This window comes from Bos javanicus, chromosome 4, assembly GCF_032452875.1.
Source record: "Bos javanicus breed banteng chromosome 4, ARS-OSU_banteng_1.0, whole genome shotgun sequence".
Lineage (NCBI taxonomy): Eukaryota > Metazoa > Chordata > Mammalia > Artiodactyla > Bovidae > Bos > Bos javanicus.
This window is the reverse complement of record NC_083871.1, coordinates 44,833,267-44,845,390: the sequence shown is the minus strand read 5'-3', so window position 1 is coordinate 44,845,390 and position 12,124 is coordinate 44,833,267. Positions and strand designations below refer to the sequence as shown.

The 12,124-nt window shown below is 38.6% G+C and overlaps 2 protein-coding genes across 2 annotated transcripts in view; one reads left to right on the top strand and one right to left on the bottom strand.

Annotated features, from left to right (window-relative positions):
* The window catches only part of FBXL13 (F-box and leucine rich repeat protein 13), a 218,177-nt gene that overhangs the window by 77,950 nt on the left and 128,103 nt on the right, over positions 1-12,124 (top strand). The gene's annotated exons all lie outside the window — the stretch shown is intronic.
* LRRC17 (leucine rich repeat containing 17) overlaps positions 6,699-12,124 on the bottom strand; it is a 36,722-nt gene continuing 31,296 nt past the window's right edge. Inside the window, exon 4 of the mRNA XM_061413880.1 lies at positions 6,699-7,433. Coding sequence (XP_061269864.1) covers positions 7,036-7,433 — 398 coding nt within the window. The 3' untranslated portion in view covers positions 6,699-7,035. The remainder of the gene's footprint in view (positions 7,434-12,124) is intronic.

The window sequence follows — 12,124 nt, the reverse complement described above, 5'->3', positions numbered from 1 at the left end:
GGGACTGAACTCATATCTCTTACATCTACCTGCGTTGGCAAGTGGGTTCTTTACCACTAGTACCACCTGGGAAGCCCAGTGTTAGTACACTTGATAATTTTCCAGGAGTCTCTTAAAGTATCCTTATTTTAAAGAAATTTTTTCTCTTCAGATTGGGTGATTCCACTGTTCTTCCAGTTCTGTTCCTCTGTATCATCTCATCTACTGTTGATTTCTCCTAGTATATTTTTATTTCAGTTATGATATTCCTCAGATTTTTTTCTAACTCTTTGTTAAACTTCTCACTGTATTCATTCATTCTTCTCCCAATTAATTGAGCACTTCTATGATCATGACCTCAAATTCTTTATTGCATAGATTGTTTATTTCTATTTCTCTTAGTTCTTCTGGAGTTTTGCCTTGTTACTTCATTTAGAACATATTTCTCTGTTATCTCATTAAGCCTAATTCTCTGTTCTTATTTCTATGTGTTTAGGAAATGTAAAAAACTTACCAACCATGGAAGAGTAGTCTTATATAGGATATGTCCTATGGAGCTGAGCAGTACACTCCCCACTGGTTATCAGAGTTAAATGCTCTAGGGCTGTCCTCAATGCAGGCTGCAAGGGTCCTTCTGTTGTGGCAGGGCCAACGACAGTGGGCAGTCTGGTAGACATGGCTGGCCCCTGGTGTGTTTGGTGGAAAGACCCTGCCTTTTTCAGTGGTTATTGGACCACTGAGTTGGCTGTGAGGCCTGGCAGGTCTTGGGGCTGGTCACCAGCTGAAGGATGGGGCCAGTTCCCAGGGCTGCTGGCAGCAGGCCTTACGGGGGTGTCTGGTTGCCATAGCTTATTTAATAAAACCACTGTTCATTTAAACAACCTTGAGTCTATCAAAGATTAAAAAATTAATCTCAGAGATGTTTCAGCTTTTCCAGTTTTTTTTTCCCCCCAGCTAAGGTCAGTTGATTTATTGATGTGCCTAAAGTTATACACATTTCTGGTAAGAAGTTTGACTTTCTCACTTTTTGTTAGATTGAAGATAAATACTGGCTGATATTTTAGGCTGTTTGGCTGAGTAGCCACACGACTTGTACTTGTAATCCTTATCTACAAAAAACTTTAGAAGAAAATTAACTTTAACATATTATTTTAAATGTTTAAAAGACAGATGAGAGCAAGGCTGGGAAATGCCTGTTAAAATATTATGATAGGTAGCCAGAGTATACTGGAGAAGGAAATGGCAACCCACTCCAGTGTTCTTACCTGGAGAATCCCAGGGACAAGTGGAGCCTGGTGGGCTGCCGTCTATGGGGTCGCAGAATTGGACACGACTGAAGTGACTTAACAGCAGCAGCAGCAGCAGCCAGAGTATATGATGAAACACTTGAGCATACATTTGGGAAGTATACACATAGTGATTTTTAAGTCCAACAGTTGCATTTTTGAACCTGAGCAAAACAGATTCATAAGGGATGAAAGGCTCCACTTGACTGCAATTTTTCTACACAGACTCGATGACTGGCAAGATGAGATCAGTTCAGGAAATGCTTGACTTGTAAACAGCAAACACCCTCTTCCAACAACACAAGAGATGACTCTACACATGGACATCACCAGATGGTCAATATTGAAATCAGATTGATTATATTCTTTGCAGCCAAAGATGGAGAAGCTCTATACAGTCAGCAAAAACAAGACTGGGAGCTGACTGTGGCTCAGATCATGAACTCCTTATTGCCAAATTCAGACTTAAATTGAAGAAAGTAGGGAAAACCACTAGACCATTCAGGTATGACCTAAATCAAATCCCTTAAGATTATACAGTAGAAGTGACAAATAGATTCAAGGGATTAGATCTGATAGACAGAGTGCCTGAAGAACTATGGATGGAGGTTTGTGACACGGTATAGGAGGCAGTGATCAAGACCATCCCCAAGAAAAAGAAATGCAAAAGGCAAAATGGTTGTCTGAGGAGGCCTTACAAACAGCTGTGAAAAGGAGAGAAGCTAAAGGCAAAGGAGAAAAGGAAAGATACACCCATTTGAATGCAGAGTTCCAAAGACTAGCACGGAGAGATAAGAAAGCCTTCCTCAGTGATCAATGCAAAGAAATAGAGGAAAACAATAGAATGGGAAAGACTAGAGATCTCTTCAAGAAAATTAGAGATACCAAGGGAACATTTCATGAAAAGATGGGCACAATAAAGGACAGAAATGGTATGGACCTAACAGAAACAGATGTTAAGAAGAGGTGGCAAGAATACACAGAAGAACTATACAAAAAGATCTTCACAACCCAGATAATCATGATGGCGTGATCACTCACCTAGAGCCAGACTCTAGAGCCTGGAATGTGAAGTCAAGTGGGCCTTAGGAAGCATCACTATGAACAAAGCTAGTGGAGGTGATGGAATTCCAGTTGAGCTATTTCAAATCCTAAAAGATGATGCTGTGAAAGTGCTGCACTCCATATACCAGCAAATTTGGTAAACTCAGCAGTGGCTACAGGACTGGAAAAGGTCAGTTTTCATTCCAATCCCAAAGGAAGACAATGCCAAAGAATATGCAAACTGTCGCACAATTGCACTCATCTCACACACTAGCAAAATGATGATCAAAATTCTCCAAGCCAGGCTTCAACAGTACATGAACCATGAACTTCCAGATGTTCAGCTGGATTTATAAAAGGCAGAGGAACCAGAGATCAAATTGCCAACATCTGCTGGATCACTGAGAAAGCACAAGAGTTCCAGAAAAAAATCTACTTCTGCTTTATTGACTATGCCAAAGCCTTTGACTGTGTGGATCACAATAAACTGTGGAAAATTCTGAAAGAGATGGGAATACCAGACCACCTGACCTGCCTCTTGAGAAACCTATATGCAGGTCAGGAAGCAACAGTTCGGACTGGACATGGAACAACAGACTGGTTCCACATCAGGAAAGGAGTATGTCAAGGCTGTATATTGTCACCCTGCTTATTTAATTTACATGCAGAGTACATCATGAGAAATGCTGGGCTGGATGAAGCACAAGCTGGAATCAAGATTGTCGGGAGAAATATCAATAACCTCAGATATGCAGATGACACCACCCTTATGGCAGAAAGCAAAGGAGAACTAAAGAGTCTGTTGATGAAAGTGAAAGATGAGAATGAAAAGTTGGCTTGAAATTCAACATTCAGAAAACGAAGATCATGGCATCCGATCCCATCACTTCATGGGAAATAGATGGGGAAACAGTGGAAACAGTGAGAGACTTTATTTTGGGGGCTTCAAAATCACTGCAGATGGTGACTGTAGCCATGAAATTAAAAGATGCTTGCTCCCTTGGAAGAAAAGCTAGGATCAACCTAGACAGCTTATTAAAAAGCAGAGACATTACTTTGCCAACAAAGATCCATTTAGTCAAAGCTATGGTCTTTCCAGCGGTCCTGTATGGATGTGAGAGTTGGACTATAAAGAAAGCTGAGTGCCAAAGAATTGATCCTTATGAATTGTGGTGTTGGAGAAGACTCTTGAGAGTCCCTTCAATAGCAAGGAGATTGAACCAGTCCATCCTCAAGGAAATCAGTCCTGAATATTCACTGGAAGGCCTGATGCTGAAGCTGAAACTCCAATACTTTGGCCACCTGATGCGAAGAGCTCACTCATCTGAAAAGACCCTGATGCTGGGAAAGATTGAAGGCGGGAGGAGAAGGGGACAACAGAGAAGGAGATGGTTGGATGGCATCACTGACTCAATGGACATGAGTCTGAGTAAACTTCGGGAGTTGGTGATGGTAGGGAGGCCTGGCATGCTACAGTCTGTAGGGTCGCAGAGTCTGACATGACTGAGCGACTGAAATAAACTGATGCAGAGTATGTGATGTAGCACTGAACTGAACTGATGCAGAGTATATGATGAAACACTTGAGCATACATTTGGGAAGGATACACATAGTGATTTTTAAGTCCAGCAGTTACATTTTTGAATCTGAGCAAAACAGATTCATAAGGGATGAGAGGCTCCACTTGACTGCAGTTTTTCTACACCGACTCGATGACTGGCAAGATGAGATCAGTTCAGAAAACACTTGACTTGTAAATACTCCCAAAGTTGCATGTTTATGTTTCTAGAATTCATAGAATAAAATACTTAATTTGGGGGGGAATAGAATTTATGAAGTAATTTTCCAGTTTGCCTACCATATTCATGTTATTATTACTGATTCTCTCATTTATACCGATTAGTCACACTGTTGACTGATACATATTACATCTCTCCATCCACTCACCAAATACTCTGCCTCCTGCAGAAAGAAGCCCCCGAATCTCACAGAATTTAGCCAAGTAGATTCTTATTACTGAATTGCTTCTATTTGTCAGAACAGGAGCCTTATTCAGATTTCTCAGAAATGGGTATTAATTGATCCACGGTGAAAACTCCAGGAGAGGGAAAGTTTAATAAATGACTAATCCACACTGTTTAATATTAAATATCTTTCTCAAAGAGTCAAGATTTAGGTCAGAACTGACTCAGACTTAGGACTCAGGAGACCTTAGCTTGTAGTAAATCTTATTTACTTCAAAAAAGAAAAAAATCAAAGAATCTTAGAACTAGTTAAAAAAACAAACACTTGGGTATTTGAATAAAAATTCAGGTGATATTTAAACATATGTGTTCAAATATGGAGATCTCAGGATTGTATTATTTTTGACTACTATAAAATATACTTTTAAAAAACTCCTGAATTTCATCGCGTATTGAACAGAAGGAAGTTGCAAAGACAAGTTATTAAATGATAAGAAATTGGCAGGAAAGGAAGTATCTAATTGTTCATTCCATCATTGATCAGCAATGCTTCCCTGAGAAACTATGAACTCTGATACATAAAAATAGCAATCTTAAACTTTCAAAAACATATTTAAATTTTGGCCATGGAAGATAGTAGCGATTCTAAACAACTTACTTTTGGATGATCCAGATCAGTTTGTATCACAGTGTGTTCCAGAGCTTTATTTCCAAATAGATCCCTGGGGATAATCCTGAATACAAAAATCAACCAATAAAATTCCCAACTAGCCTCCAAAAACTAAACCAGAGAGTAATTTGGGTCCTTTGTTTGAATCAGACTTAATATCCTTATTCCTTTCCAGAACCTTCACCTCTCCATTGAGTGCCTTTGTCTCCTACTATGGTCCCACCTGGGCTTTCTCCACCATCAAATCTTGGATGTTTTCTTTAATATTCCACTCTAAGTGCTCATCAACAATAAGTAAATTTATTATATCTCTCTGGTAACACTTCAAATTTAACAGCTGCCTTCAACCTATCATGTTGAATGTGAGAACTTGCTTTGAGAACCAGTGTCTCTTAAGTCTCCACCCTGACCCAAACCATAGGAAAAAGGGCATAGAGGTTAGAACCTTACAATGCTGTGTCATTTCCTAAGCCACAAGCTCCAGCAATTCTTCCTGTTCCCCACTCTCTTGGTTTCCTATACATATTAGTACAGATTTAACTGACTTGACCCAAAGATTGTCTCCAGCCCTCACAGGTATTTCAGGAGAAAAAGGAGAAAGGTGTTTCAGGAGGCATACTCTATGCCTCGGATTCCTCATCTAGAAAAGGCAGATACTATTATGTACCTCAGGAGGATCTTGTAAGAATTAGAAAAAGAACATGTGAAGCTCTTAGCACAGTGTCTGAGCTCTAGTAGGTGCTTCAGAAATGCTCAACAGAATTCCCAGGTGGTCCAGGGCTTCGGACTGGGCACTTTTGTTGCCACGGCCGGGGTTCAGTCTCTGGTCAGGGAACTAAGATCCCATAAGCCACATGGCACAGCCAAAAAAACATGTTCAGTACTATCTGTTATTTATCATTTCTATACTTTGGAAATCTGTGCAAGTATCAAAGATCAGTTGCTAAACTTTGTATGAATACCTTGATATAAGAAATGAAAATATATTCAACTCAGTATGAAAAAGGAAATCTGCATAAAAAATTGTATTTCTAATGATATGCACATATTTCATTTTATTTTTCTAATAGAATAGTACTATCAAAATACAAACTGATGGGGTTAGTCTCCAAATACTTCCTCTCTTTCCGGTGATCTGTTTTTCTAGGTGAGCTAATTTTAACCTGCAACCCCATGGGCTTCTCTTCCATACCACCTGCTCCCTCAGTTGCTTCTGATATCAATTTCTTTTTTGTTTCTTTTTCATCTCAAATCCTGACCCTGAATCCTAATTTCATCCTGTTTTATGCTCCTTCACATATGAAGGGCTCAGATCCTTCCCACTGACAGGCGGCTCCATTGCCTAAATTCTGTTAAAACGCCAGTGCTGTTTCCACACTTACTAGTGTTTATACCTGTTCAGGGCTCATGATTCACACCACATACAACTGCTTCTCAGAGTCCGGTCTTCTAACAATTTCTAACATAATTCTCAGATTCTTGGCTTATTGCATGTGACAATTCTTCCGGTTTAGCTGGACATTTTTTTTTTTTGCAAGGATCAGTGAAAAGTAGTGGAGAATTTGAGTTTACCAGGACCTCATTTTGGAGTGCACAGGAATCAAACATGGAAATTTATTCAGTGCATAAGCTGACTTACTGGAAAAAAAGGCGGGGGGGGTAGAGGGGAGAGAATAAGATTTTATTATTACTAATCATTTGTATCTCTTCATTTGATCATCTTTAGGTATGTGCACACAGCTCTTGAAAAGCATGTGAAAATGAACCAAGCTTTTTTTTAATTTTTATTTTCAAAAAGCAGTAAAAAGATTTATACAGGACATTATGAAAATCTAATGCCATCATTAGGACCCAACTCCTGCAGGTTACCAGTGTGGGATCATCATCGAAAGCTGTTCGGCAAACAGGCAGGCAAGCAGGATAAGAGTATTCCTCTGATTACTATATTGTCACAACAATAGTAATCAAGGGAACCTTCCTTTAGTTGGATAATCCTGCATAAATAAGTAATACAGTTAATCAAAATGTAAACATGCGGTTTTCCAACACCAGTATAGCAAAGGCAAAACTAGTTGCAACAAGAACAATTCTGTTATCCCACAATAGTGATTCTTACACTTTGCTTCTTTGCTGTATGATCCTTATGTATTTTTTCCCATTCATCATCTTCCATATCCTGGTCAAATGTTTCAGGGTATGCTGGTAATTTGTCTTTGGGGCATTCTTCATAGTAACTCCGAACATACTTTCCTACAAACCACCCTTTGTATTCTTCAGGCATTTTGCATTCCAGGCCATTATAATGCACGTTGTAGTGATGCTTTAACCAGTAGTAGAGGTAGTGGATGTTGTAATCACATCTCCAAGGGTTCTCTCTGAGCCACAAGAGTTTCAAAAAATACAAGTCTTCTAATACACCATAGTCAAAGTTTTGCAGACTGTTGTTTGATAAATCTAACTCTTCTAAATGTGTGAGTCCTAAAAAAGCAGCTAGAAACGGAAAATATTTATTAAACCAGTGAGTAATTAGGTTAAGTGCACTGTATATTATAAGGACAAATTTAAAAGTAAGAGACAATTCTCGCTGTTGAAAATAAAGGAAAAGATTTTCCTTAACCTCCTTTTTCTCAGAGTTCTTACTTTAGAAAACTTCCAAGTACTTTCTCTTCTTTTTTGAAATGTATACACATCCTTTAGAAGACTAAAGAGGCCTTTCTCAGCTCTCTGAGGAACATCCTGCTTAAAAACCTGGGAACAATCTCTTTGAAATGGAAACATCAAGGGAAGAAACACTCCTGCCTCCCAGTTATTGTGGGAGGGTAGAAGCCTTTAAGGCGCAAAATTATCTCTTGTCATAAAGACAGAAGTTTGTTTTCTTCTTGATAAAGCCAATTAGCTAACACAGATGGCCACTCCAATTGCTAGGTAAGCTTTTAGAATGAACTATGTTTGGCAAGTGGTGTTGTCAAGTCTTCTTACTTAAGGACTGAAAGTGAAAGTGAAAGTCACTCAGTCATGTCCAACTCTTTGAGACCCCATGGACTGTATAGTCCCTGGAATTCTCCAGGCCAGAATACTGGAGTGGGTAGCTTTTCCCTTCTCTGGGTTGGCTCTTCCCTACCCAGGGATCAAACATGTATTCTGAAAACACACATATGCTAGGTTGTATTTGCTTGGCTATATAAAGGGTGAGATTTCTTTCTGCCTCTGCGATCTCTTTGCAGATTGCCTGTTGTATACATCACATTCCAATTTAATGCTTATTCAATAATAAAAGAGTTTTCTTTCTCTACTACTTTGTGGAGAGGATTTCTATGCTGGGTGAGGACTCTGGTTTTAATTATATTTCCCTAATAGTATAGAATCCCAGGGACAGGGGAGCCTGGTGGGCTGCTGTCTATGGGACTGCACAGAGTCAGACATGACTGAAGCGACTTAGCAGCAGCAGCAACAGTATACATGTCTAAATGAAAAATTCTGAAACATGTTTTTACTCAAAGCTCCCCCCTTGATTAGATTAATTAGAGTACAATTTTTTATTTGAAAAATCAGTTTTAAGTTAAATCTCTAAAAAATGTATTTCGTGCTCATGTGCATTTTTTAATACCCGCTGGAAAAATGCCACAGAAAGACATGGATTAGGAAAATATTTCAATGTAAGACATAAGTGCACAAAAAATGAGAAATGTGTTCAGAAATTGGACAGCTCTTTGGGAAATGAATAAACTCTGAAAATGCCTAGAAAACAGCCATTTCCAAGTTTATGGGGAAGAAATTATATTCTTGTATTGTCCAAAACAAAAAAAAAATTATCAATATTTTGAAAACATCTGGTTGTATTTTGGCAAGCTATGATAGCTATCAGCCTTGAATTCATATGTATTTAATTTCACCAGAGGGTAGATAATTAAAACAAATATTGAACACATAACAAAATAATACAACAAAAAGCTATTTTTCTTTTCTGAGAGTAAAGAAATCTAAACATAAATTATCCCTATTTCAGTTAATGTGAATAGAACAGGTACGCTGTAACAGGTCAATCCTGATTTTAAATATTTTGTTTCTATTTTAAACATTTTCTCATTGCTGTTTTAAAATACTTTTGGCTAGGGTATACAGTGCCCTTATGTGGAATTTCAAAAATACACTCTCAAGCCAATACCATTAACCATTTTCATATCATTTGTTCTCAGACAAAACCCATGTGTGCTTAGTTGCATCCAACTCTTTGCAACCCCATGGAGTGTAGCCTGCCAGGCTCCTCTGTCCATGGGGATTCTCCAGGCAAGAATACTGGAGTGGGTTGCCATGCCCTCCTCCAGGGGATCTTCCCAACCCAGGGATTGAACCTGGGTCTCCCACATTGCAGATGGATTCTTTATCTTCTGAGCCACCGAGAACACCATGAATACTGGAGTGGGTAGCCTATCACTTCTCCAGGGGATCTTCTCGACCCAGGAAATTTCACTTCTCCAGGGAATCTTCTCGACCCAGGAAATTTAACCTGGGATCTCCTGCATTGCAGGAGGATTCTTTACCAGCTGAACTACCAGGGAAGCCCCCCAAAGAATTATATTTTGGTGCAAAGCAATGACTTGGGTGTGGGGAGGAGGAGGGAGTGAGGAACAGGCTGCTGCGAAGGAGCAAAAGGTCAGCCCTTGCAATGATAGTTCTGAAAACACTGCATTCAAAAAAAACTAACATTTGTGAGTCAATCATCTCACTGTTTACTTTTCTTAACAGAAATTAGCCCTTCAGATTGAAAGCATCTGTAAACATTCCTATATTTTATTTCGAAAATGCTAAAGTTGTTACTTAAACCATACATATTTGGGCACTTGGGAAAGCTACTTTTCATTTGTTCCTTAAAGGAGGTAGATTCTAAAATGGGGGTGCCTTCTTTCCTTTTTCTGCAATAATATCTGGCATTTTATGAGACTGTTATTCACATTGCCTTTTAAAGATTGATATATTTCACTGCATTTGTATACCTATCAGCATACATCATTAAAGTAAGTTTGCTTTGGCAGTGTTTCAACTCAAAAACCCTGAAATATAGAAGGTATTTATTTTAAAAGTTTTAAAGGTCATTTTGACTTAAATGACCAGCCTGAAATGACCACTTAAAAGTTCTGAGATGCTTTTTTGTTCCAGAAGATTTACCAAGGAAAAGTGGTTGACATTTTCCAGATGCTCAGTACATATTTGTTAATGTAGAAAATATCATACTTTCCTGAAACTGAGTTGAACAAAGGGGGAAAGGATAATACTGCAGGTACTATTTGCAATACCCAAGACATGGAAGCAACCTAAGTGTCTATTGATAGATGAATGTTTATGTATATATACAGATACACACACAATATTACTCAGCCAGAATGAAATATTGCCATTTGCAGCCATATGGATGGGCTTAGAGATTAAAATAATGAGTAAGTCAGTGAAATTATATACTACTATATATAAAATAAACAACAAGGATTCCCTGTGTAGCACAGGTCACTATATTTAATATCTCGTGATAACTTATAATGAAAAAGAACCTGAAAAAATACATATGTATTCTTGAATCACTTTTCTGTACAAATGAAACTAACACAATATTGTAAATCAACTATTTTACTTCAATTTAAAAAGACCTAAACTGACATTTCACCAAAGACAAACAGATGGCTGACAGACACATGAAAATATGCTCGACATTGCTCACTATCAGAGAAATGCATATCAAAACCACAATGAGATATCACCTCACACCAGTCAGAATGGTCATCATCAAAAAGTCTACAAACAACAAGTGCTGGAGAGAGTCTGGAGAAAAGGGAACCCTTTTGCACTGTTGGGAATGCAAATTGATACAGCCACTATGAAAGACAGTATGGAGAGTCCTTTAAAAACTAGGAATAAAACCACCATATGACCCAGCAATCCCACACTAGGCATATACCCTGAGGAAACCAAAACGGAAAAAGATACATGTACCCCAAAGTTCACCGCAGCACTATTTACAATAGCTAGGACATGGAAGCAACCTAGATGCTCATCAACAGATGAATGGATAAAGAAGCTATGGTACATATATACAATGGAATATTACTTAGCCATAAAAGGCACACATTTGTGTCAGTTCTAATGAGGTGGATGAACCTAGAGCCTATTATACAGAGTGAAATATGTCAGAAAGAGACAGATAAATATCATATACTAATGCATATATGTGGTATCTAGAAAGATGGTACCAATTAATTTATTTGCAGGGCAGTAATGGAGGAATAGACATAGAGAGCAGACTTAAGGATACAGGTGGGTGGGAGGGGAGGAGAGGGTGAGATGTAAGCAGAGAGTACATGGAAACCTACACGACCACATGTTAAATAGCCAATGGGAATTTGCTGTATAACTCAGGGAACTCAAACAGGGGCTCTGTATCAACCTAGAGGGGTGGAATGGGGAGGGAGATGAGAGGGAGGGGACATATGTATACCTATGGCTGATTCATGTTGATGTTTGACATAAAACAATAAAATTCTGTAAAGCAATTATCCTTCAATTAATAAAATAAATAATTTTTTTTAAAAAAGAAAAATAACAATAACAACAAAAATAACAAAAAAAGAAAAACAACAACAACGAAAAAATAGTATTCCAAGGTGGCACAAGTGGTAAAGAACCTGCCTGCCAATGCAGGAGACATAAGAGACCTGGGTTCTATCCCTGGGTCAGGAAGATCCCCTGGAGGAGGACATGGAAATCCACTCCAGTATTCTTGCCTGGAGAATTCCATGGACAGAGGAGCCTGGTAGGCTACAGTCCATAGGGTCAACAAAGAGTTGGACATGACTGAAGTGACTTAGGATAGCATATATGCATTAATACACATTTTTAAACACTGGGCTTCTCAATTAGGAAGACACAAATATTATGTACATTACAAATCTGATCACCATTGCAATCATTCTCAGTTCTTTCTAAATTCAGTGTGTTAACTTACCATATTCATTCTTGTCAGGGGCTTTGCTTAGCAAATGGAGAAGAGGTTTGAAGGATGAAAAAGAATTGATCTTGATTTTGGATTAGGTAAAAATCTATCTCAGAGAAGGCAATGGCACCCCACTCCAGTACTGTTGCCTGGAAAATCCCATGGATGGAGGAGCCTGGTAGGCTGCAGTCCATGGGGT